Genomic DNA, 27601 nt, shown 5'->3' with positions numbered 1-27601 from the left:
ACGTTTTTCATTATCACATTATTATCATTATCCACCATGCTTTTTAAGTGGAAGAAAGTTATCCTGAAATTTAACTTTTTTTTACTCTCTTTTTTTAAAATTCTAGCCATTGCCAAAGAATTTTCTAGAAGAATGGCTTCAAGGAATTCCACAAAAGTTTTCTTTGAAATTCTTTAACACATTTTTTCCAGATATGCCTTCAATACTTCTCCATGTACTCTTCTAAGAGTTTCCCTAGAAGCTCCTCATCTCTAGGATTCTCTTATAATTGTTAGAGAATTTCTTTCAGTCTTGAATTTCTCCAAGGATATCATTCGAAATTCCTAGGGTTATTTCAGGAATACTTCTAAATATATCACCTATACTGTTTCCAAAAAAGCTTTCACTTTTTCTTGGAATACTTTCAATAAATTTTCGAACGGAGTTGGTGGTCTGATGGATACCGCTTCTGCTTCACAAGCAGAAGGTCATGGGTTCAATCCCAGGCCCGTCCCTTTCCTCGTACTTTGTAGTTGTATATCTCTCACTTGCTTCTATCTTCCATTCTAAATCTATCACACTCAAACTATTCGATCATAGCAAACGCTAGAACCAGAGACGGACAAGAAACCGTTTCCCCAACGCTTCCATTCTTCCACGCATGCCTTTCCTTACGCCTGATACATAGGCAGTCTGTTAACCACAAAAGCAAACCTCTCTGCCATGCCTTTTCCCCCAATCCATAGACTCCGCATGAACTGGCGTAGATGCAGTCGGACTCCACGGTTTACAGTGGGCTAGTATAAGTGCAAAATCATTTCCTCCCTCTTCCCCAAATTGGTCTGCATTCTGACGTGGCAGGCGCCATTCGTCATTCGGTTGGTGCCTTGTGTAAGTGCAGCTGATCTGGCTATACTGGAGTAGCATCCACGTGCGGCCAATCAAGCTCAAGCTCAAGCTCATGAATACTTTCAATAAGTTTTCATGATGATTTGTTACAGGTAATTTATTTTATTTGATATTTTAGGATTCTGATATGAATTACGCCTAGGTTTTCTCTCCGAGGAATTAAGTTCACAAATCTAGAGAACTTGACCGTTTGTGTTGAAAATTTGATGAATTGGTTGCAGTCTGGTGATGATCAAACAATCAAATTTTCAGCTCAGAGCGCTGATTGGTTCCTTAGACTAGCACTCTTCAAAATTCGAGGTTTTGCATCGTTTTATAATCATCTTAACGGAATGCAGCATTCAGGGATTCAATAATGCGGTAATAGTAAGTTTTCTAATGTTCCTCTGGAATTTGTAGTACCTCCAGCAATGATCCGAAGAACTTTTTTAACAACTGTTTGATTATTGTCTCCTAGTAATCTTACAAAATATCAATAGATTGTCGAGCAGATTATTTCGAAGAATATTCCTAAAATTTCTGGTTTTCAATGAAAAAGAGGAATTTTTAGAGGCATCCACAGAATTTATGGATTTCTTGGTATATTCTTCATCAAAAAACTGAGTGTATCTAAAAGAAAGCTCCTGATATAAATCCTGAAGAAAAACAGTTTTATCCGTATAAAATATTTTCAAAAACAATCTGAAAAAAAAAATCAGACGACATTCTGTTCATACCCTCATATCTAAAACATTCGTATTTTCGACACGATTTTGGATTTTTTATATTTTCTCATGCTTCTCATGGTGCAATTTTACATCAAATATAACAATAGTGAACTTTCCTAAACATTCAACCGACAAATTGATCGATTGATCACCACCAGCGAGTAACCAAGGTATCTTTTTTTTTCAACATGAATTATTGTTTGAAATTTTGAGATACGGCTTTTATACATCTTCACTTAAATACGAGAATCCTTATTGGTTTTTCTCTATAAATAGTTTCACCAGTTTTATTTGGATATTTTGAGCAAACTTGTAAAGATTTACATGACTTGATGGAGTGAGCTCCATTTTTCCAAGGTTTTGAGCAAAATGCGTGAAATTAGACAATCCTTTGATCTAGAAAACTTAAGAACAACATAATTTTAAAGCATTCCAAACCAACTTCGACGAAATTGATCGAAGAGCACTGTTGATGCTTTTTATTTCAGAAAATTTAAATTCTGAGCAAACAGTAAAGTATAGTTTACTATTTTGTGCATCCATTTTTCTTTCCATATGTCGTATTGAATGTAAACATCATGTTTACTAACTATTGTATTGCTGATTAAACCTGATCGTTAACTTTGCAGACAATCATCTCGTTTGATGTTGTAGTAGGTATTGATAGTTATCCCTGACCTCAAGCGATTCCCTGACTATTTCTGACTTTCCAGATCAAAAATTGAATTCCCTGACTTTCCAAGTTTTTCCAGGTAGTAGAAAGGCTGTAAGATGTTCCCAAGGAATTTTTGAAGGGTTTTGTCGAGAAATTCCTCAACAAATCTTCTGAAAATTCCTACTAGATTTTTTTCTAAGAATTGTCGAGATATTCTTATCATTATATTCCAGTGCAGCTTAAGTATTAAGTAAATCGAATCATCAAATCATCATTTTTCAAGCTTGAATTAGTTAATAGTACTCACTCTGACTCGACTTCTGCCACGGTGCACTTGTACTGCGCCGTCGAAAACAGGCAAATGTCCGCGAACTGCCGCACAGACACTTTGATTTTCTTAACCGTTTTACTCGAATTATTCGCTATATGTACATTCACCGATAAACTTTCGCCGTGGTGATAAAGCTGCGAATAGAGACAATGAGATTATGAGCTTCATTAGAAGAATGTTATCATGAAAAATATATTCAAGAAGGGGAACAGTTTTTATGTGCTTGTTTATTTGGACCCTCAAAAGCTACTGTAAAAAAGGAGTAGATTTCGTTAAGTCTAGGGGCGGTTCTACGAGTTAGACGTTTTTGTATGGAGAAAATCAATCAAATGTATGAGAAAAGACTGTTCTTAATTCGATATCGATCATAGGTAGCGCTGCAGTCCACAAATTTCTTTCATTAGTGACTTGAAGATTCTGCAATCATTGGAGAAGAAATTGCAACAAACTGAAAGTCTTTTTGTTTAAAAACAAAGCAGTTAGGAAATCTAAAATGCTGGTTTCCCCGGGGTGGAGCGAACAACTTGAGAGATATATATGATTTCAAAACTTGTTTATTGGTTTAATGTATTATCTCCTCTACTAATTGGGGAATCACAAATGAAGTCACTAATGTAAGCGATTAATTGGCTACAGCGCAACCTATAGCTAACGATTTTTCCATACAAATTTCAAACTTGTTGAGCCCTCCTTTAGAATTGAAGGATTTCGTTAAAATGTTCACAGTAGCTTCCGGGGATCCAAATGAACAAATATGGACGGTGTTATTCAATTTTTTTGTTTTTTTAAGCCACCCAAATATCCCCACAAACGCTTACCTCCTTGTCCAGACTCGCCTCCAGGTGGATTTTATTTGGTTTCAGTATGTACTCCTTGCTGACCTCGATCGATGGCTGCTCGCCCAGCTTCGAGGGGGCGTACATAATTTTCCTAATCGCTAACCGTACCGAATTCCGCTTGTGCGGTTTGTCCTCGGGCGTTTCGCCGACAAAGGCCTTCAGCTCGTAGTCCACACCGCACGGTTTGCCGGTGTCCCCGGGTGCCGGCTGCAGGGACACCGAGGCGGGACAGTGTGGCGGCACTTCGAAGTAGAACGGGTAGGCATTGGGGCCGAGTTTGCGGATCAGCCGCTCCTGGAGCCGGGTCAGCGGTCGGTCCGTTTCCTGCGGTGGGAAGATCTGCGGAAGGAAATCGAAACGGAAGACGAAATGAATTTGATTGTGAAGCCACGGGCACACGGTAACGCGTTCAAAATGTCTAAAAAACAGAAACTGAGACACTATACCTGAAAAAACAGACCAACTAGGGACCCCGCAATACTCCATCATGACCAAAAGATAGGATTTTCAATTTAACCAAATAGTGTTTTCTAACACAGAACACCTAGATATATGAAATTAATGTAATGTTTGGAATGATACTAATAAGGAACAAAAAAAAAAATAAAATAAAAAAAAATAATATTCAATGTGAATGGCTGTTTGGTTCTCTAATTTTTTTCTTTTAAAAATTTCAAGGTACGGCTTCGATGCATCCTCATCTTAATTCAAAAAGATTTAGAATATTTGTTACACTTACCACAATCTCCCAAGAATTTTTCTAAGCGTGTTTTCAATAGTGCCTCAGAGCACGGAACAACAGAAGAAAACTAATCAAAACTATCGTTTTCTTGTGCCCCATTTCAGAAGCCCTTTTCCACTGTCGAGAAAATTGCAATTTTCCCGGCTGGATGCGGCTCCAGCTGAGCTTCGTTCGATCAATGGCACTCATAGCCTGACCAGCAGAAGTCCATCTCGTAGTCGCTACGTGCGGTATCATTCCCCGATGATGATGGCATCATTGCTCCACCATCATCGTCAACTTCATTAGATCTACGGAGCGAACGAATCAACTTCAAAGGCCACCCTCAAATCTCAAAACTCTTTGGGAATCAAATTTCATTCCCGCGTGCCTCTGACCGGGGCTCATCTATATGGGAACCTTCGAAATCTCGTTAGGAATTTAATTACTGTACAGAACACGCTGCTGTCCCGGCTAATGGCACCCGAGTTATGCTGCGGGTAAGCAAACAAATTAAAGCAAATTGACCGAAAAAGGTGGCTATTTGGCGGCTTAATTTTTCCACTTCATTGGATTATAGCGGTAATGTTTGTGAGAGTTGATTTCTGTGGAAATCCGACTGAATTTTTCCGTGGAAGTCCAATCGCGATGTTTTCTAGTACAGGAAATTCTCATTTTTTATCATAGTATGTAATATTCAAGTGTGTCCGGAACAGTCCACCAGCCTTATTGGCGGTTTTGAGAACCAGCCACACCGGATTCCGCCTCAATTTTCAACACAATATATTTCCTAACAAGACACAGTTCAGCCTTACTTAGCCGAGTGGTTAGAGTCCGCGGCTACAAAGCAAAGCCATGCTGAAGGTGTCTGAATTCGATTCCCGATCGGTCCAGGATAATTTGTAATGGGAATATCCTTGACTTCCCTGGGTATAGAGTATCATCGTACTGGCCCACGATTTACGGACACGAAAATGGAAACTTTGGGAAAGAAAGCTGTCAGTTAACAACTGTGGAAGTGCTCATTGAACATTGAGAAGCAAGCTTTGTCCCAGTAGAAGTCATGCTCACTAGCGCCATGTGGTGGGAGAATTCCACCTTGATCTACTAAACAACTTTGCACCATCTTGCTAGACAATCGGTATACCCGAGATCAAAATGTTGTATGCTCACTAGCGCCATCTGGTAGTAGAATTTTCAAATTTGGTGACCTATCATATGTCAGTTCTTGACCTACTGATCAACTTTGCCGAAGACACCATCTGGATCCTGAGATATTTATTTTCGAAAAATTATACTGCGAAATGTCCACTGTAGGGTGAAGGTATTTTCAAGATTTCATAAGGAGCGATTTAAAAACGATTTAAAAATTAATTACCCGAAACAAATATTCATCATCTAGATTAATCACTGTAGTATTCATAAAACATTATACTTATTGGAGGGCTGCTTGGGCACGTCAGGAGTTAATCATCAATATTAACCTCCTTTTCCCGAGCAGCCTAGATAGCCGCGTAGTGTTGGTAGCGGTTGTTTCAACTGGCTAAGAATTAACACTACGGATTGCCTGTTCCGGTGGTAAAAGTCCACCTCACAGGTGACCCCTAATTTATGGTGTGATGCGTACCGTGCCTAAGAATGAATGGTTAGGGGGGTCTAAATAAAACCTAACCGCAAACGGAGCCTGTGGGGTACCAGGGCGCCCTCCACAGTATTGAGTCCTTCCTGTGCTACCCGGAGCAATGGTGCAGGTGACCTTGTGTTTCTCCGAGATAATCGGCTGCCCTTCTTCAGTCTCTATCCTGAGGCTTAATAAGGGTGGGATTATGAATATGTTGACATTTAATTTAAATTATCACCTATATGGATTCGCATTATGCGTTTTACACAGTGTATTCTGTGCTCTTTCGCCTTTGGCGATTTCAAATAGATACCGATCTGGTTTTTTCGCTGCTGGTCTTTTTCGTGCTGAGATTGCAAAAAGCTTAATCCTGCCTAGTTTGGGTAGTGGCTACGGTTAGGTTAGCTCAGATCAATCTTCAGCATAAAAGAACAGCAACGATCAATCTTTGCAGACTCATGCAAAATGGTGCAGCCCAAGTGGCGCTAGTTCAAGAACCCTACTTTCGTAGAGGAAACTTCTATCTAGGTAACTTTGTGGACCCAGTTTTTGCTACTTTCAGCAAACTTGAAATGGCAAACTCGCGCTCCATGCCCCGCGCATGCGTGCTCGTAAATAAAGCAATCGTTGCTACACTCATTTCTGAGTTGACGACCAGAGATGTATGTGCTGTCACAATTGATGTTTCTGTTGGTGACCTCAACAGGAAATACGTCTATTGTTCGGTATATTTACCACATGATGAACCATCCCCAACGGATGACTTCAAACGAGTTGTCGTACACTGCGTAACAAAAGGCCTTCCGCTGATTGTGGGCAGTGATGCCAATGCTCATCACATCATCTGGGGCAGCTCAGATATCAATTTGAGAGGCTCCAGTCTGATGGAATACTTAAGTAGTACAGACCTTGGATTACTTAACATAGGCAATCGCCCAACCTTCATGGTTTCTAATAGAGAAGAAGTGTTAGACATAACGCTCTGCTCGAATAGAATCAGTCACGAGTTGATGAATTGGCATGTATCAGATGAGGAATCATTATCTGATCATCGCTACATCTTCTTTGAACATTCAAACGTAACTGCGCAGACTTTGCGTTTTAGGAATCCCCGGTCAACAAACTGGGAACTCTATATTGAATTGGTTGCGACCAAATTTCATGGATATTCTCCGTCCATTGAAAATCCAAGTGATCATCCAGTACTTGATACTACAACATCCTACATTATGGCCGTTGATACTACAACATCCTACATTATGGAAGCTTTTGAAGAAGCATGTCCTCTGCGGTCTGTAAAGACTACAAGAGGGACCCCATGGTGGAATTCCGATCTGACTAGACTCAGGAAACAATGTAGAAGGAGTTGGAATAGACGCCGTTCAGCTGGATCAGAGTCGTTCAAGTCGGCTCGCAAGGCTTACAAGAAGGCTCTTCGTTCTGCTGAACGATCCGGCTGGAAAAACCTTTGTACAAATGTTTCCAGTTTGAGTGAAGTTAGTCGGCTGAACAAAATCCTTGCAAAATCTAAGGATTTCCAAGTGAACGAAATTCGCTTACCTAATGGTGACTTTACTTCTTCCGATGAAGAAGTTTTAGAATGTTTATTCAATACACACTTCCCCGGATGTGTGGACATAGTATCTACGGATGAACCAAATGTCTTTTCATGTAGTTACGAGTCTCTGGCCTCGGCTCGCAGTATCGTAACTACTGAATCGATTCAATGGGCACTTAATAGTTTTGCTCCTTTCAAATCTCCAGGAGCGGATGGGATTTATCCTGTTCTGCTCCAAAAGGGGTTTGAGTTTATCAAACATGCTTTGAAAAAGCTACTTGTAAGCAGTTTTGCTACCGGGTATATTCCCAGATCCTGGCGTGATATTACTGTAAAGTTTATTCCGAAAGGAGGTCGTGTGTCGTATGAAGAAGCGAAGAGTTTTAGACCAATCAGTCTGACCTCTTTTCTTCTGAAATGTCTGGAACGCATTATCGATCATCACATCCGTGATGTTTATTTGGCAAACACAAGCAGTTTTGCTACCGGGTATATTCCCAGATCCTGGCGTGATATTACTGTAAAGTTTATTCCGAAAGGAGGTCGTGTGTCGTATGAAGAAGCGAAGAGTTTTAGACCAATCAGTCTGACCTCTTTTCTTCTGAAATGTCTGGAACGCATTATCGATCATCACATCCGTGATGTTTATTTGGCAAACATGCCTCTTCATGTGAATCAACATGCTTACCAATCTGGAAAGTCCACTGTGACTCTTTTACACAAAGTTGTATACGATATCGAGAAAGCATTCGCTCAGAAGCAATCCTGCTTGGGTGTTTTCTTGGATATTGAGGGTGCGTTTGATAACGTGTCTTTCGATGCCATATTGGAAGCCGCACGAAACCATGGGCTACCTACAATGATTACCAATTGGATTCATCAAATGCTCAAAAACCGACATCTCTTCTCGACATTGCGTCAAGCAGCGATTCGAAAATTGAGTGTTTGCGGATGCCCCCAAGGGGGAGTCTTGTCACCACTTTTGTGGAATCTCGTAGCAGATACGCTATTGATGCAACTCAATAATAGCGGTTTTCCAACATATGGATTTGCCAACGACTATCTAGCTCTGATAGTTGGTATGTGCATAAGCACCCTATTCGACCTGATGCAAAGTGCTCTTCAGGTAGTCGAGAGTTGGTGTCGCCAATATAGCCTTTCGGTTAACCCGAATAAAACATCTATTGTTCTGTTTACGGAAAGACGAAACCGCGATGGAATTCGACCTTTACGTCTTTTTGGCACTGAGATTAATGTGACTGATCAAGTAAAGTATGTCGGAGTCATTCTAGATTCCAAACTTTCATGGACACCTCACATTGATTTCAGAGTCAAAAAAGCTTGCATGGCCTTCGGTCAATGCCGGCGAACCTTTGGTAAAACTTGGGGCCTCAAACCCAAATATATCAAATGGATTTACACAACAGTTGTTCGACCAATATTGGCATATGGATGTCTTGTGTGGTGGAAAAAGGGCGAAGTGAGAACAATCCAATCAAAATTGGGCCATCTCCAAAGGATGTGCTTGATGGCGATGTCTGGTGCGTTCTCTACAACTCCCACAGCAGCGCTCGAGGCCCTTTTCGACGTTGCGCCACTACACATATATCTTAAACAAGAAGCACTTTCTTGCTCTTACCGTTTATGGGTACTGGATCTACTGGAGAAAAATCCAGTGAATCGTAGATCTACACACACTTCGTTGTTTCCACTTTTGGTGAATTGGGACAAAATTGTCCTTGCTCCAAGTGATCTCACAATTGCTTGTCACTTTCCTTACAGGACATTTATCACACAATTCCCTTCACGGGAAGAGTGGATGTCTGGCTATTTGGAAAGAAGTATATCAAACAATATAGTATGTTACACTGATGGCTCCCTTCTTGAAGGTAGAGCTGGTGCAGGAGTATATTCTCGTGAGCTAAGGCTGAATCAGTTTTACTCACTTGGTAGAAACTGCACCGTTTTTCAGGCGGAAATATTTGCCCTTATGTGTGGAGTGCAATCAGCACTTCAACAGCGCGTAATGGGTAAAGTCATATACTTCTGTTCAGATAGTCAAGCTGCTATAAAAGCTCTCGCTTCGGCCAACTCAAGGTCGAAGCTTGTTATCGCATGTCGAACTCAAATTGAGGAACTGAATTCAGTCAACTCTGTAAACCTTGTATGGGTACCTGGCCATTCTTCCATCGCTGGAAATGAATTGGCTGATGAGCTAGCTCGCGATGGAGCATCGCATGACTTCATTGGCCCTGAGCCGGCTATTCCAATTTCGAAGTGCTGGGTGAAGCTTAAGATAAACTCTTGGGCGGCAACTCAGCACAAGCAATATTGGAATAGTTTAGAGTCGTGTCGTCAAACAAAATTGTACATTACTGAGCCATCTCCAAGGGTGGCGAAGTATTTAACAAATCTGTCAAAGCAGAATTGCAGTCTCTTGGTCAGAGCGTTGACAGGCCACTGCCGACTCAACTATCACATGGCAAATGTTCAGCGTGCTGACTCATTTGTGTGTGATAGTTGTGACTCCGATTATGGAACTTCGTATCACCTGATATGTAACTGTCCAGTTTTTGCGCAAATGCGATTCCAATTACTTGGTAAACACTTATTAAGTGAAACTGAATTCAGAAGCCTGAATCTTCAGGATATTCTGTTATTCTTAACCCGCTGTGGTAATGAGCTATAGGCTCTCTTTACGCTCATGCGTTTTGCAGTGCCCTTTTTAGGGCGCTGTTCGAACCCATTGTGGTATGGAGCTACATGCTTTCATTTCGCTAATGCGATCTTCCCTCTTCAAGGGACCCCACTCCTATTTCCTCCCATCTTTCCCTTCCCTTTCCTCTCCCATCGGGTAGATGATGAAATAGGCTCAAATATGGCGATGGCACAAATCTCCCAACTGGTGGGGAACGTGCCTTTGGAGCCGGCCTTCTGATACCTTCTGATACCTTCTGATACCTGTATGCTCACTAGCGCCATCTGGTAGTAGAATTTTCAAATTTGGTGACCTATCATATGTCAGTTCTTGACCTACTGATCAACTTTGCCGAAGACACCATCTGGATCCCGAGATATTTATTTTCGAAAAATTATACTGCGAAATGTCCACTGTAGGGTGAAGGTATTTTCAAGATTTCATAAGGAGCGATTTAAAAACGATTTAAAAATTAATTACCCGAAACAAATATTCATCATCTAGATTAATCACTGTAGTATTCATAAAACATTATACTTATTGGAGGCAAGTTGAATTGATACATTTTTTGGCACAATCGTGTACGAAAATCGTGGTGGTTGCTCTTACCCCGTGAGTGAGCGGTTTTATCCCGTTGCTAAAAATATCGTGATGAAAAATCTTTTTTTCAAGCCTCAAGAAATTAATAAATATTTACAAATATAACACCTGTGATTTTTTTCGATCGTGCCTAAAGCTTAATTGAACGAGTTGGTTGGTTGGTTTGACTTTATTAACGAGATTTTTAGCCCTGGGCTAGTTCATCTCGGGTTAATTGAACGAGGTGCTGTGTCGAAAAATGATTGATTGATTCTTGATTTTGACATATGAATTAAATTGCTTACCCCGCCTTCCCCTACGATGGGAGTGAAGTTTAATAAACTGTTTGTTGTAGCCTGAAGCTTACTCCGCCAAAAACGAGTTCGTCTAAAGAGGTTTTCGAAAGTCCATCCGTCCGTGTTACTCAGGAGTTCGAAAATATTCTCAATCAAGAGAACGTTTTCGAAAATGCCTGGGAGACTGATTTGGAAGAAGTGAGAACTATTATTAAAAAATTCAAAAATATGAAAGCTCCTGGCGATGATGGAATTTTCTACATCCTCATCAAGAAACTTCCAGAAAGTAGCTTACCATTTCTAGTTGATATATTTAACAAATGTTTTCAATTAGCATATTTTCCTGACAAATGGAAAAATGCTAAGGTTGTTCCAATTTTAAAACCAGACAAAAATCCTGCAGAAGCTTCTAGCTATCGTCCAATCAGTTTGCTTTCCTCCATCAGTAAACATTTTGAGAAGGTTTTTTTGAACAGAATGATGGCCCACATCAACGAAAATTCAATTTTTGCCAATGAACAGTTCGGATTCCGCCATGGACATTCGACCACTCATCAACTTTTACGTGTAACAAATTTGATCCGTTCCAACAAATCTGAAGGCTATTCTACTGGTCTTGCTCTTCTAGACATAGAAAAAGCATTCGACAGTGTTTGGCATGAAGGTTTGATCGTAAAATTGAAAAACTTTAATTTTCCAGCATACATTGTTAGAATAATTCAAAGTTATCTGTCAAATCGTACACTTCAGGTAAATTATCAGAACTCCAGATCTGAAAGACTTCCTGTAAGAGCTGGTGTTCCTCAAGGCAGCATTTTGGGACCAGTATTATACAATATTTTCACACCTGACTTACCTGAGTTACCTCAGGGATGTCAAAAATCTTTGTTTGCGGATGACACAGGCCTCTCCGCCAAAGGTCGAAGCCTGCGTGTCATCTGTAGTCGATTGCAAAAAAGTTTGGATATTTTTTCTTCATACTTGCAAAAATGGAAGATTTCTCCTAATGCTTCCAAAACTCAACTAATAATATTCCCACATAAACCAAAAGCTCTTTATTTGAAACCTTCAAGTAGACTTGTTGTCACGATGAGAGGGATTCCAATAAATTGGTCAGATGAAGTTAAGTATCTAGGGCTCATGCTTGATAAGAATTTAACTTTCAAAAATCACATTGAGGGCATTCAAGCCAAATGTAATAAATATGTAAAATGTCTTTATCCCCTTATTAATAGAAAATCAAAACTTTGTCTTAAGAACAAGCTTTTGATATTCAAACAAATTTTCAGGCCAGCCATGTTGTATGCTGTACCAATATGGACTAGCTGTTGTAATACCAGGAAGAAAGCTCTGCAGAGAATTCAAAATAAAATTCTGAGGCTTCCTCCCTGGTATAGTACCAATGAGTTACATAGAATATCCAATGTTGAAACATTGGAACAAATGTCAAATAAAATAATTAATAATTTCAGGCAAAAATCGTTACAATCTTCTATTGCCACGATTAATGCGTTATATGTTTAGGTTAAGTTAGGTTAAGTATATTTAAAGCGTTTTTTTTCTCTTATAAGCAGGTGAATTCAACTCACCTGTAAAAAATCTGAACTGCTACGGCAAATGAAATGTAATATGTTGTTAACAAAATGTTAATTAAATCTTAAATTTGTTTTACCAAATTAGGATGATAGTGTTGTCTAATAACACAGAACACCTAGATATAAGAAATGAATGTAATGTTTGGAATGATACTAATAAAGAAATTAAAAAAAAAAGTGCATCTGTCCGTCCTGTAACAACTATATTCCCTCCAAGCATTATCAACCATGCGCTTGCTTCAATATCGCCATGATTTACCAAATCAAACATAATCAAACATTATAAGGAAGGTGTACCGGTATTCGCCATTGTACCAGTATTCGCCACAGCGGATTATATACCAATTCACGACATAAATAGCTTTAAATTGTTTAGTGGTCAATCGCCTTAAAATATATGACAACATTCTCAAAAACCTTGAAATTTGCTGATAAAATAACAGAAAAAAATAATTTTCTTTAACATTTTTGCTTGTTTGAACCTTATTTTGCCATGATGTTGCTGATTCGCCACCCTCCATAAGAAATCAACGTAGGTCAGGAATCAACTAATCAGGAATTGAAATTGAAAACGTGGCGAATACTGGTGCAAGTGTTCCAGTATTCGCCAACCCCATTTTTGAAAAAGAAAAAAAAATGTTGTTGATCAGTGCTTATATTTCTCCTGTAAAATTTGGATTGAGAGCTCTTGTTTAACACATTGACAGTACCCAAAAGTCTTTTGATTTATATTTACTTACAATAGAGAATACTGGTACCCCTACCCTCTAAGTAATACAGTTATCTATACGCATATGAATAAATAAGAATATTTTAAAAACTCGTTTCAAGCTGTGCTGCAATTTTAACAAACATGTGCCAGCTGATTTAGTTGCCGTACTGCACACAGGAAGCAAGACGCAAGTTGCCGTGGTTCTAGACTCCGGACGTTTACGTTTCGATTTAATCCGTTGCTCCGAAATCCTTTTAGTAGAATTTTTCCACACTTCTATTCTACAAAATTTGCAACAATATATTTGGTTCATATAATGTGACAGTGACATCTTTGAAACAATACATACTTCTCAATGAAAATTAGAAAGAAACACCGTTCAAAAGATTAGCCTAGTGGTAAAGTCGGCGTATACCAAGCAAAGCCATGCTTAAGGCATCTGGGTTCAATTCCCGGTACAAGATCTTTTCGTAATGGAAATTTCCTTCAAGCAATCATTATCATCATCATTAGATTAGCAGTCTCTATCTCAGTTGGTATGTAATGCCAAGATTCTACCCCATTACCCCGAATCCCATCACCCCGAATGCCATTAACCCGAACGCCATTACCCCGAATTCCAAAACCCCGAACGACCCATCACCCCGAATAAAATTCCCCCGAATTCCAATATCGTGGGGAAATGTCATCAACATGGTCATGTCAAGATAATCGTAAATTCGGGGAAATAGCATTCGGGGTGATGGAATTCGGGGTAATGGTACATTCGGGGTAATGGAATTCAGGGTGATGGTAATCGGGGAAATGGTATTCGGGGTAATGGGGTAGAATCGTCGTGAGTCACTCACAAGTAGGTCAACAGCAAGGGATGAGACAGCCAGCCAACCAGCGGTGGGCAACTAGTGAATAAACATAAATTTTCATCATAGTTTCCGCTGCCAGCACTACGGAGTGAACGGGGATTTCCAGCTTTCCGGGTTATAAATCCGTACCGCGCGCGCGAACACCGACAAGGACAAAACCGAGCAGTTTTGTTGCCAGGTTGTAGATCATTAGTGATTGTAGTTTGCCCCGTTTTTTTTTCTTCTTTGAAACATAAAGCTCCCCATCGTGTGATGATGTATCTCTAATGGGTTTCCCGTGTTCTTCGGTTTAATGGAAATGCGCGAGGACATTTAGTCATACCGGGGGAGGGAGGGGGTGGCAAATAGATGAATTTTCTTACCTGTTCGGAGGCCAGGTACAAGTCTTTTCGGAACGTTAGCCCGAGCACGTCCAAGTCTTCGCGCCCGTATCGGAAGGCGGCCAGTACGTGTCCGAACACTTTACGATCTTTCACGTAGTCCGGATCTATCAGCACCACGCCATCTGAAACGGGATTCGAAAGGGAAAATCATTCATCATTAATCACATGGTTAAGCCGTAAGCACCCTAGACTATATTATTTTGCTAGAAATCCTATAACTTCTAGATTTTGTAATAGCAGGTACAAACTTCTTCAAAATCATGGGGATTGGTGGTGATATGAAATGGAATTTTTTAGCAAAGGAAGATCATCCTGGAATCAAATAATGAATAAATACGAAAAATACTCACCTATGGGATCGACGTGCGTTATGTGGTCCACGAAATCACGTTTTCCTAGGTAGACTGTTATTTTGCCGTTGGAGGAGCTCTTTTTGAATACCCTGTGAAGCGCAGTCAGAAGAAAAAGGGGATTTAATTGTCATTGAAATTTACAGCTTCAAAGATGAATAAAATGGCACGCAATTAGCAGCAGATTAACTTGGCGACACACATACACACACACATTCTCTCACTGGCGGTCCTGATGTCGTACGGGTGCGGGTGTGCACATGATAACGTTGGGCGCATGTCAAGGATAACGAGCACCCGCAATTTAGAATAATTGAGGATAATTACACCGCATATCGAGCCAAAGCGTATATGGCCGGAAGCCTTATTCAATCTCACCACGTCGTTAGTCCGGGTACACTATGTAGCGTAAGCATTGTGTAATCTACGTAGATCTTCGTCACCGACAACCCGAAAGCAAACGCCGCAGTGGCAAATACTCAAGAACTTATGTTCTAAAAAAAAAAATTAACTGAACTTTTCCAAAAGAAAGTTGAGTTCTCGCTTAATCTGGGATAATGCCCTAAAAGCCATTGGTAACCGCGTGTGTAGCTTGTTGTTTCTGGGTATATTAATGAAAAAGCATCCAAACCAACACCACTGGCAGGTAGAGAATGGTCCTTTCTTCACCATAGCGTTGTTAAATTACGTGTAAATCCATTAAATTGCTCAAAAACAACGAGCTACACACAATGACTTTTAGGGCGAGATCATAAATTATGCGAGAATTTGTAACTTAAGTTAAAGTTTATGTACAATTTTTTGCATTTCATCCAATGTATATGTAAAATTTAAACTGGACAAATTAAACTTTATTAAACGTTTATTTGTATCGGGCTACTATTGAGTTTTGGCGAAAGTTAATAGATCAATCAGTTTGGGACACATTTGAGGTTTCGTCCGACCTTTAAACGAAAACGCTCCACTGTGCCACGGTTATGGCGTAACAAGTGATAGTAGACCAGGCTGGTGCAACCACCAAGCAAATGGTAATATGTAACAACCCGCACGGTGTCCATTTTGCAGTCACTATCTTCATCCTGTCGCAAAGGAGTAGGAAAATGGACTATACTACAACAATGATGACGATTGCAGGTTTCATCAGGGGACCATCGTCCAAGCATCTGTGCTCTGAGATCCATTTGTTGTTATTATGGAGTTGATTGTGATTGCAGATTACATGATGTAGTCTTCTTGTACTACCCACTGTTGGTCAATGGGCGAAATGTATCCCTGTTGGGATGATGATTATCTTCTATGTTTCTTATTAAGAAAGTTAGATAATGTTTGTATTGTAACGCATCATTAGAATAGTAAAATGACCACTCTCTGTAGCTATCATTATTAGACATATGTTTTTCTCCAATATTTATTGTTGAAATCCCTCCAAAACGTCTATTTCAGATTTATATGTAGAGGTTCTTCCATTAAACTTTCAGGAATAAAGTTAAATACTCTCAAGATATTGATTTTGATATTGTTCCACGAATGGCTCCCATGATTTCTAGATTTAATTCAGAAAATTATTTTTTCATTGGTCTTGAGCCAGCTCAAAACCGTGGTCGATATTTGTACAGCCAGTAGAAGTTGACAACTAAATTTCATGAGATCTCAGGAAATTAAAGAGACGAGCTCGGGAGACAAATTGTTTTCCTAGTTTCTTACAGCGAGCCTGTTTATACACTGAGCTAAATGATTTTTTCCACATGACACAATCAACACCGTATCGATCCTAAGCGTAAAAGTCTTCATTGTCAAAGAGAACAATTTGACAGCCTTGCTTCATTTTGTGAAGATTGGACACAGGGAAGCAGCAGTTTGGGCCGTCCTTTTTTCGATAATGCCATCATTCAACCAGTTTTTTTTCAGGTTGATGGTGATCCTAACTTATATTGATTGATATTGACTACCATGTGCGATGGATAGATGTCAATTTCCAAAAGGCTATACATTTGAGAGCGCAAGATGTTTTTATTATTATTATTATTATTATTAGCTTTATTAGGGAGATTTTCAGCCCGTGTCTGGTTCATCTCCAGATGATGTTTTTTTATTGTTAAAGCCCACATACCTATAATAATCAGTCAGAGGCGTCTGGTCAGCCTGTTCAACCTGTTCATTGAACAGGTAGACCATTTGAATCAAAATCGTACAACTAATTTAAACAACCAAATCAAATTCAACAAATCTGAAAATAGCCTGAGGATTTTCAAAACAGTGTGGATTTATACGCACTACATAGAAAGTAGCATAGCAATTGTCCCAAGGCGCCAAAAACGATCGCGTAGTGTGCTGAGTTCTCGCACCATGGAAAACGCTCGCTTGATACCCACAGCACGAGCGTGGTACTTCACTAAAGACAAAGTTGGAGAGACATGCCGTCGGAAAATGCTGCTGTGTATTCAACCTGTTCAACGGCAACTTTTGAACCAAATCTCATATAACTAAGGTCCCACATACATTCACAGCTGCGTAATCTGTACACGCTCAAAAGCATACATGTGTGGAAACAACCCGTTCAACGGAATGAATTGAACACTTTTTCTCTTTTCGAAAGATGTGTGCACTCTAATGCATTCCTAACACAATGTTTTTTGTTCGGAATAGATCGAGTGCCCATCCATCCAGATCTATTTGCACCAGCTTAGGATGATATCGACATTATAACATGAGAGATTTTAATAATTAAAATCACATTGTTAACAATCAATTGCATACCAAGCGTATGTAAGTTTGATTCATCCATTGTTAAACCAACAAAATTAATTCTGGTTTTTGGTAAATTTTTGCGCAGTCAATATGAAAATGGAATGTTCTTAGAGTGTAAAGCATGCTAGTATGATGTTAACTTTCATGCAATACGAAGTCGGTTTCTCTCGACAGGTTCAACCAGCCGATTTGAACAGGCTGAGGAAGAAAGGTCAGGAAGAACGTATTATCAATGAAATTGGCGCAGTTATATTTTCTTCGTAGACTGCTCCGATTTCCATTTTTGAAATAATAGATGATTCCTTATTTCTCTTCATGTGAATCAACATACTTACCAATCTGGAAAGTCCACAGTGACTCTTTCACACAAAGTTGTATACGATATCGAGAAAGCATTCGCTCAGAAGCAATTTCGTGGCTGGGTGTTTCTTGGATATTGAGGGTCCCTTTAATAACGTGTCTTTAGATGCCATATTGAAAGTTGCACGAAATCATGGGCTGACTATACTGATTATCAATTGGATTTACCAAATGCTCAGAAACAGATGATGACATCTCTTTTCGACATTGCGTCGAGCAGCGATTCGGAAATTGAGTCTTCGCGGATGCTTCTAAGGGGGAGACATATTTCCACTTTTGTGGAATCTCGTAGCAAATGAGCTATTAAGGGAAATCAATAAGAGCGGTTTACAAACTTAGATTTTCCGAAGACTATCTTGCTTTGATAGTTAATATGTGCGGAAGCACTCTGTTCAACCAGATGCAAAGTGCTCTACAGGTAGACGAGGGTTGGTGTCGCCTTCCGGTTAAAACGAGCAAAACATATTTTAGTGATCTTGACTGGTATTTTTGTGAACTTAATTTTGGATTTCGGCTTGCAGTCTCTTGATTGTGACTGTTGATAATTTTAATTCATTTTGTGATGCGTTGATAATTTTAATTCATCGCCGACGTTTCGATCCTATGGTTTGGATCTTCTTCAGGGCTCGAAGTTAACCAACTTGTTAAGTACCGTCGCTTTACACGGAGATATGTCGGGTTAGTTTCCTCATTTTCAAATGCGGTACACTCACTGGTCATAACGGGTAATTGCCAGGTTTGTACACACGTCTCGCGCACGGATGTTTCACAGCCGGAGAAGGGAATAAAATTGTCAACGCTTTTGATTGTGACTGCAAGCCGAAATCCAAAATTACGAGCAAAACATATATTGTTCATTTTACGGAAAGACGAAACCGCGATGGAATTCGACCTTTACGTCTTCTTAAAACTGAGATTAATGTGACTGATCAAGTAAAGTAAGTCGGGGTCATTCTAGTTGGCCAACTTTCCAGTACACCTCATATCGATTTCAGAGTCAAGAAAGCTTGCATGGCCTTCGATCAGTGCCGGAGAATTTTTGATAAAACTTGGGGTCTCAAAGCCAAGTATATCAAATGGATTTACACGAAAGTCTTGAGTGTCTTGAGTGGTGGTAAAAGGGCGAAGTGAGAACAATCTAATCAAAATTCGTCCATCTCCAAAGGATGTGCTTGATGGCGATGTCTAGAGCGTTCTCTACGACTCCCACGGCAGCACTAGAAGCTCTTTTCGACGTTGCGCCACTACACATACATCTTAAACAAGTAGCACTTTCTTGTTTTTACCGTTTATGGGTATTGTATCTACTGGAGAAAAATCTTGTGAATCGTAGACACACACCTCGTTGTTGTCGATCGGCCGTCAACGAAGCCAACTTGATAACTTCCCACGAACTCGTTTACTATAGGTGACAGACGACGGCAGATGATCTGGCATAATACTTTGTAGGCCATTTGAATGGTGATCGCTCGATAGTTCTCACAGTTTAACTTGTCGCCTTTCTTGTAGATGGGGTATATTACCCCTTCTTTCCACTCCTTCGGTAGCTGTTCTTCTTCTTGGCATTAACGTCCTCACTGGGACAGAGCCTGCTTCTCAGCTTTTCTTATAAGCACTTCCACAGTTTTTAACTGAGAGCTTTCTTTGCCAAAGTTGCCATTTTCGCATTGGTATATCGTGTGGCAGGTACGATTATTATCTATGCCCAGGGAAGTCAAGGAAATTTCCATTAAGAAAAGATCCTGGACCGACCGGAAATCGAACCCAGATACCTTCAGCATGGCTTTGCTTTGTAGCCGCGGACTCTAACCATTCGGCTAAGGAAGGCCCTTTCGGTAGCTGTTCTGTTTCCCAGATTGTGCCTATCAGCCGGTGCAGACAAATGGCCAGCCTCTCCGGGCCCTCTTCATGAGTTCAGCTCCCATACCATCCTTACCAGCAGCTTTATTGTTCTTGAGATGATAAATGGTATCCTTAACCTCCCTCCCAGCGGGGGCTGGTTGGTTTCCATCGCCCACAGTACAGACGAAGGCATTTCCTCCGTTGCCTGTGCTCTCAGCGCCATGTTCGTCGAAGTGCTGCTTCCACCTTTCGATCACATCACGGTCGTCCGTTAAAATGCTCCCATCCCATCGTTATCCCTGCACATCTCAGCTAGCGGCACGAAGCCGTTGCGGGGTGCGTTGAGCTTCTGATAGAACTTACGTGTTTCTTGAGACCGGCACAGCTGTTCCATTTCCTAGCACTCCGTCTCCTCCAGTCCCGAAAGAGACGAGTCTGCTGTTGCCGTTTCCGTCTGTAGCATGACCGCCCAGTCTGCATTCTTCTCCTCCAGAATCTGCCTAAATTCCTCGTCGAACCAATCGTTCCGTTGATTCCGTCCCACGTACCCGACGTTGCTCTCACCTGCATTGTTGATGGCTGCTTTCACTGTTCTGCAGCAGTCTTCAAAAGGGGTTTCATCCAGCTCACCCTCTTCCGGTACTACAGCTTCGAGGTGCTGCGCGTATGCAGCTGCGACATCCGGTTGCTTGAGCCACTCTAGGTCATACCGGGGCGGCCGTCGGTATCGTACGTTGTTAACGATGGAGAATTTTGGCCGCAGATAGTGGTCAGAGTCGATGTTAGCGCCACGATAGGTTCTGACGTCGTTAATGTCGAAGCGGTGCCGTCCATCAATCAGAACGTGGTCGATTTGTGATTCTATCTGCTGTGGTGATCTTCAGGTGTATCGGTATGGAAGGCTGTGCTGGAAGTAGGTGCTACGAATGGCCATATTCTTGGAGGCGGCGAAATCAATTAGTCGTTCGTCAGCCAGTGGGCGCTGAACTTTCCAATAGTCGGTCTGAACTCCTCCTTCTTACCAACCTGAGCGTTTAGATCTCCTATGATGAGTTTAACGTCGTGGCTTGGGCAGCTGTGGTACTCTCGTTCGAGCTGAGCATGAAAAGCTTCTTTATCATCATCAGTGCTTCCGGAGTGAGGGTTGTGCACGTTTATTATGCTGAAGTTGAAGAACCGGCAACTTACACATTCTCTCATTGATCGGCCAGCACCCGATCACGCGCCTTTGCATATCACTTTCACTATAAAATCTGTTCCCAGCTCCTGTGTGTAGCCGCAGCTCTGGTAGATGGATTGTCCCGGTTCATATTACACCCCAACCTCATTTTACGACCGTTATCGGGGGGTCGTAAAAAAATCGGTCGTAAAAATATCAGGGTTATAATTATGTTTTTGAAAAATGCAACGTCTAGATGCGGAAATACTGATTCGAGATATTCGGCGAGGTTGAAGCATGGGTTGAGAACTTTCCAAAATGGCCGTTCAAGTTTTCATATTTTGGTAATAGATGGCAACACTGCTCGATTGTTATCAAAAGAGCCAATGTTATGGGAGTGTGATATGCAAATACCAAAATATTTTAAAGATAACGATACCGAATGTTCACCAAAGTTGAAGGAAGTGTTACGTGCCATACAGTCGGCCGAATCACAAATCTTCATGCGGCTGGCAACACTGTTTGAGAAGAATAAAGAGAAATTCAAAACCATAAAACTTGAGCGGAACAAAAAAATATAATGCTTAGCAACATAGCAATACTCATCAACTGTAATCCAGTTTTTCATGAAGGGTACAAAATTTTGTCGTAGCTGGCAATACTGATTAAGTGAAATTGCGCCACCAGGCAGTACAAGTGTGCATGCAACTATTGTTTTGCGGATATTTCAGGATCCTGACCACTTTGAAAGATGGCGTCTTCGGCAAAGTTGTTCAGTAGCTCAAGGACTATCATTATTCTAGCCAAGAGATTCGAGATTTTGCTACCAGGCGATCTGGATTAGAGTCGGCTCGCAAGGCTTACAAGAAGGCTCTTCAATCTGTCGAACGGTCCAGCTTAAGAAAAAAAAAATGCGAGAAGTGCGAGTAGCGCAAGTGAAAGACAAACGTAAAAAAATACGAAAACGTTTATTAACGAATTGTGAATCGTGTATTTTACGAATATTTCATAAAACCACTGAAATGCGAAATTCTGTCAAGTACTAAGAATTCGTATGGTGAATGAAAATGTAGATGATGACATGGGCTCATATATGGCTATGGCACAAATCTCCCAATTGGCGGGGAATGGCCTTCTGATATATGATACCTGATATATTAGGGCGATTCAAAATTTAAAAAAGTTTGAAAATCCAATCTCCCAAATCCTCTACTCCTTACCATAAAAAAAGTGTTCTGTGAAATTTTCAGCATTCTCGGTGGTGATCTAAAGGTGGCCCAAAGACGATGTAGGTTTATATAGAAATTACTATTGAAAAATTTAAAAAATTTCGGAGAGTGAATATTCAAACACTTTTACAAATTTGAATCGTTCTATTGCTATATGCTATGTAATGCATTAATATAGCTCTTTCATAAAAAAATCAGTGATTTTTAAATCTTTTAACTAACTAATGTTTAACATCTTTAAGAGAAAACGAATTCTGTAATACACATTTCAAGTTCAACTCCATACACCCCGCCGTTCCACAGGACGTTCGCCAGTGTGCAAACATATATACAATATACTGTCCAAACCAACACCCGAACAGCCATAAATCACTCACCTGGTGGCTTGCTTCTTGCTGCTACCGTCGTCCACATCCGGATCGGGCGAAGGCGCCGGTGACCGCGGAGACGATCCTGGCAGGTGGTTCATGGTGTGCCTTCTACCGATGGCCAACCGTACGCTACAGATCCAGCGTTTCGACGGACTTTACGCTTGGGTTTCCACTTTCACACCTACTCCTCCCACACCTTCACACACGAGCACCCACACACACACACACACACACACCCACTCACACTCTAGGGGGACACGGTCCAACTGACGGGTCGATCCAATCGTCGGAAATGTGCCTTCTGACAGCCGATGTTTTACTTCTTCTGGATATTTCGCACTTTTTTTCTTATTACTTCCAACTTTTTCTTGTGACACTATGTCTTATTCTTCGGTCGTTTTTTCCTAGATTTGTTTTCCTGCTCTCGAAGTTGAAATACACCGAGAGAGACGTCAAACAAACAGCATACGACACTTTTCACTCGCTTCTCTATTCATGACTGATGTTGATTCACTGCAATGAGATACATTTTTCCCCCGCTTAGATTTTGTTTTATTTTTTGCGTTCCACTTTTCACTAATAGGAAAAAAAAATATACATCTTAGTTTGCCCCAAACAAACTTTTGCCTCGAGAACAACTTTGTTGTGAGTTGGAATTCGCTTCTCTTCAAATGGCAGTCCTCGTTCCGAGTCAACATTGAAATACATTTAATCGTGTCCTGGGAGAAGTCGGGGCGGTTTTCCGGTAGTGGAGGCGGTGAAGTGCAAAAGTGGGCCGTCACTTGAAGCGTGGTATCTTCCATAGAAACTTCGCCGAACGAAATTCACGTTAACTGTTTTGTTTACGTTCTACAATAGGTGGTACAAGTCCTTAGCCTGCCAGGAATCAAGCAGTGTTGTTGCATCACGAAAGCCCAACCGTCATATTTAAATAAATCGTAATTGGAAATTGTTTCAATTTGTTTTACTTGCTCGCGAAATCGCTGCGGCGTTTCTGGAGAAAACCAATCATCATGCTCGATTTGGCGGTTAACCAAATTCGTGAGAAGCCAGACAGTTCGCTGTCAGCGGAGTCAACGGTAACAACTTATCTAATTTTTGATTGGATTAAAGATATAGATTGGATTTCATTAGTCAGAAATTAATACAAACGTAGCAAAACAGCTTCAAGACTTGAAGGCGCATGAATAAGGAACCATGATGGAAATTTAAGTGATTTCGATCGATCAGATTAGTTTGTATTCCAGAAAATTTGATGGAGGCGCATGGTGTTTAATACATACTCCTCTGAACTGAACTCTTCCCGACATCAGTGTTGATAGACTCACACTCAAATCTCAATCAATACGCTCTCCCGTGAGAGCAAATCTCACGCTTGAGATTTTGATGCAAAATCACTAAATCAACTCAAACCGTAAAAAATGATTCAGTCGCAAAACCTGTCAAAAACTCGTGAACCTGAATGTAATTGTTTACGTTAAAAAGGATTACTATAATTTACCAGACTAACAAGAAATTATTGTTGTGTGTGAGTAAACTGTGGAAATAGGAGACAATGAGTTAAAAAGGTGAGCTAACTCATCCATGATTTTTTGACTGGTGAGTTGCGTGATTGACAACTCACACAGGAAAAACCTCAAGCGTGAGTTATGAGAAATTGAGTTTTTCACAACACTGCTCGACATTTTCGTATACTATACGTATATGTTATTAGAGAGGGAAAAATATGGAACAATATTTTTTCTTGGATTTTCATAATACAGTGATTGAACAATTTCTAGTGAATGCATATTATAGATTTTTTCAGGGATTTAGTTTTCCAAGAGATATTAAATCGCACTTCCGATAGAACCCAACATTTTGTGACCGATCTCAAGACTCAAACTATGTTCTCAAACTAAAGGATTTATGCAATGCCTGTCAGAATTTATGCAGAAACCTAGAGGTTGAATTGCACTGTTTTGTTCAAATCTAATCAAATCCATTAGATTCAAAGAATTCTGGATTGTCAGCATTGAAATGCTACGATATGCGCAAATTATTTTCTCTGCAGAATTCCACCCATGAGCACTTTTTTTAAGTCAGCATTGTGTGTTGTATGAGATGCCAGCAACAGTAATCTGAAAAGGAAAGAAAAAATGGAGATTAACATATTTTGTAAATTTCTGAATTGAATTCATGTGTACTTATAACAATAATTATAAGCAAATTTCATAATACTATCGATGCTAAAAAGGTATTTTTTTGGTGTTTTAGAAAAGTATTATATTTTGTTAAAAAGAAACGAAGAGTTTTGTATGGAGACCGAAAGCATGTTGAAAAAATAGATTTATTATAAATTTTATCGTGTAATTTCAACCAAATTATGTATGAAATGGAAGTTGAAGTCCTATTTTGCATGCTTGCTGGATTAGATCACAAAAAGTTTGATAAATCATTATATTCCATGTAAACATACATAAAATTAGTGTTTTATACAACTTTGCGACCTGTAGCTAAAAATTGGGACGTGCTGGGACATTTCTGAGAACGGCATCAGATTCAGCGACCCCGAATCTACGAGAGATACATAGCAAAAATTTGGGGCAAGTGTGCCACCTTAAGCAAATTGTTCTCTAACTTTTTCCTAAACTTATAAAACCCACTTATTTAGCCTCATAATGTTAGTTTTACATCTTTTCATTTAAATTTTCATTTAAAAAGAAAATAACTTCGAAAAGTATCAGTTTTGGAGCTTCTCAAATACTATCCAAAATAACCTATTTTTCAGCACTATGGGGCAAGTGTGCCATCCATATGGGGCAAGACGGCCACCGAATAAACATCGCATGTAATTCTACTTTTAATGAAATTTTCTATTAATTAAAAATTAAAATTCTATTAATTAAACTATTAATATTACTAACAAAGCAAAGGCTTATTGATCATTTAAAAAATATTTTTAAGTTTACCGTCATTATGGGATGCTTTTTAACAAGGTTAATCACATGCGAAACTCTTTACTAGTCAATTCGTACAACAAAAATGGTTATTTTTGTCTCCATTTAATTGGATATATTTATTACTCTTATATTATGTATAATACTACATACGGATACTACACTAGATCAGCATTAAACAACGGTAAAATCTTGATGTAGATAAGTAAAACAGTACTGAGCACGCCGAAAAACATGTTATTATTGAATATTTGGAGAAAAAATCACTTTTAGATCGAAAATGTCAGATATTCCCCTAATTTACTTCAGAAACCACTACTGGTGCCTTATTTTGGTTTTCTATTCTGGTTTTGTTGGTGATGTTGACATTTTTATAAATTTCAATCCAACATTTTTCGCTTACCAAATAGGTGGCACACTCGCCCCAAAAAGTATAGCTTTCAACCAAACTGGATTTCATATGTAAAACTAAACAATTTTTTCGTTCAAATGTCACAATAACATACACATTTGAATAGTTTCACAATGTACAGTACGTTAGGAAAATCTGTTAATAATTTACCTTATACCATGCTATTTAGAAACAACAAAATCTTATAAAAATCCACTGATTTTTTGTTGTTTATACAAAAGTCGATGTAAATACGTGAAAAGTGAAGCAATTTTCACCATATTTTGATCATTGTTTTGTGAACTATTAGTGAACATATTGTTATGCTCAAAGAGAAAACATATTTTGTAGTTTTTAGAAAAGCAGGGGTGGCACACTTGCCCCAAAGTCCGCTAATTAAATTCTTGAGACACGCAAAAATGACATTTTTGTTACGCTGTGTTATTGTAACGATTGATCGAAGGAAAAGCAGCATTGCAGGTTAAAAAAAAATCGGCTGATGATTTATTTATTATATTTACATCTATATTAACATCTGATACTGACGGAGGATGGATATGCTCCCCAAGGCACGATCTTCCGTGAGGCGTTTTCTGGTGCCTGGACGGGTTTTTTTTTGTGGAGGGGCTGGGAATCGAACCCATGACCTTCCGCTTATGAAGCGAAACCGTAGCCTCAAGGCTACAAACCCCCTATCATCATCGTTATCATCAACAAAACTAAAGAATTGCTTTTCCTGAAATTCCTTGAAGGTCGCTAGTAGATGCTTCGAATATTACATGAATCATCTCCTAAAAATGTCCCAATATATCTGCAAATTATGCTTGAAAAACATATACTATGAACGAACCTGTAGTACATTTATCTGTAAAAGTGAGAAAATTTTGTTCCTATAACACTTTTCGGGGGAGGGGTGTGTGTCGTACAATAATCATTCTTGGCAACGCTGTTTGGTAGACCAATCAGGAGCTGGACCGCTTTGGCCCCAAATTCAAACACGTATTGTCAAGTCTCTGTATCAGCCAGAAACCTATTCAGAAAACCATCGAATCCCATCCAAATTTTCACGGCTTCTTAGGACATTAACTATCATCGTGCTTGCCACACGATAAACGAATGCAAAAAAGCTTAATGGAAGTGCTCATAAGCACACTAAGCTAAGAAGCATGCTCAGTCTCAATCGGGATGCAACGCCAAGAGAGAGAAGAATCACAACATAATTCTGATAAATGGCTAAATGCCAAAGAAAAAATATAGTTTTTGCTATCTGTTTTGATTCCAATTGAGTCTCTCATCTGGGCGAAAAAATCGAATACATCGATTCCCAATACTATCTTGATAGCAAACATAAAATGGTATCATAAATAATTTAGATTTTTTTTCGGCTTCGTAATGCCATATGCTACATGAGCCTTGAAGAAAATGTTTTTTACTACCTTTGTTTTATGTCCAAAGGAGTCACTAAATAAATTCTCATACTCTATGTGATGGGTCGTCTGCCTAGGAGTTTCACATTTCATTTTTTTATTAATTTTTTTTTTCATCGATCGAATATTTTGAGTCAAAGATTTTTCGAATAATAAGACCGTAAACTGGGAGTCAGCGAAGAAAAATTTTTGGTTCATTCAAGATCGATATTATCGTGTTTATAGGTATGCGTGCAGCAGATACCAGCAACTCAATATTGGTTTTCCGTAAGCAACCCGAAGTTGGGTGAAATTAACCCTCTAATACCCAAATTTTTATTTTCGATTTAAATATTATTT

The 27601-nt window shown here is 39.6% G+C and overlaps 1 protein-coding gene and 1 long non-coding RNA gene across 18 annotated transcripts in view; one reads left to right on the top strand and one right to left on the bottom strand.

Moving 5' to 3' along the window:
* Positions 1-27601, bottom strand: part of LOC5575687 (beta-arrestin-1) — a 281251-nt gene that overhangs the window by 61296 nt on the left and 192354 nt on the right. For 15 of the 17 annotated variants that reach the window (XM_021852258.1, XM_021852274.1, XM_021852276.1 and 12 more), the window contains exons 2-6: positions 22512-23018; positions 14797-14888; positions 14426-14568; positions 3400-3759; positions 2558-2715 (exon numbers count right to left, since the gene is read on the bottom strand). In XM_021852258.1, coding sequence (XP_021707950.1) covers positions 2558-2715; positions 3400-3759; positions 14426-14568; positions 14797-14888; positions 22512-22603 — 845 coding nt within the window. In that variant the 5' untranslated portion in view covers positions 22604-23018. Of the gene's footprint in view, positions 1-2557; positions 2716-3399; positions 3760-14425; positions 14569-14796; positions 14889-22511; positions 23019-24444; positions 24467-24576; positions 24626-27601 lie in introns of those variants that run through there. The other 2 variants (XM_021852259.1, XM_021852271.1) reach the window with 2 other exon arrangements.
* On the top strand, positions 14512-14759 carry LOC110678826. Its single transcript, XR_002501969.1, has 2 exons — positions 14512-14622; positions 14684-14759. It is a non-coding gene; the product is annotated as an uncharacterized LOC110678826 (long non-coding RNA).

Source organism: Aedes aegypti, chromosome 3 (assembly GCF_002204515.2).
Source record: "Aedes aegypti strain LVP_AGWG chromosome 3, AaegL5.0 Primary Assembly, whole genome shotgun sequence".
Classification (NCBI taxonomy): Eukaryota; Metazoa; Arthropoda; class Insecta; order Diptera; family Culicidae; genus Aedes; species Aedes aegypti.
The sequence above is the reverse complement of the archived record's forward strand: the minus strand, read 5'-3'. Positions and strand labels throughout refer to the sequence as shown.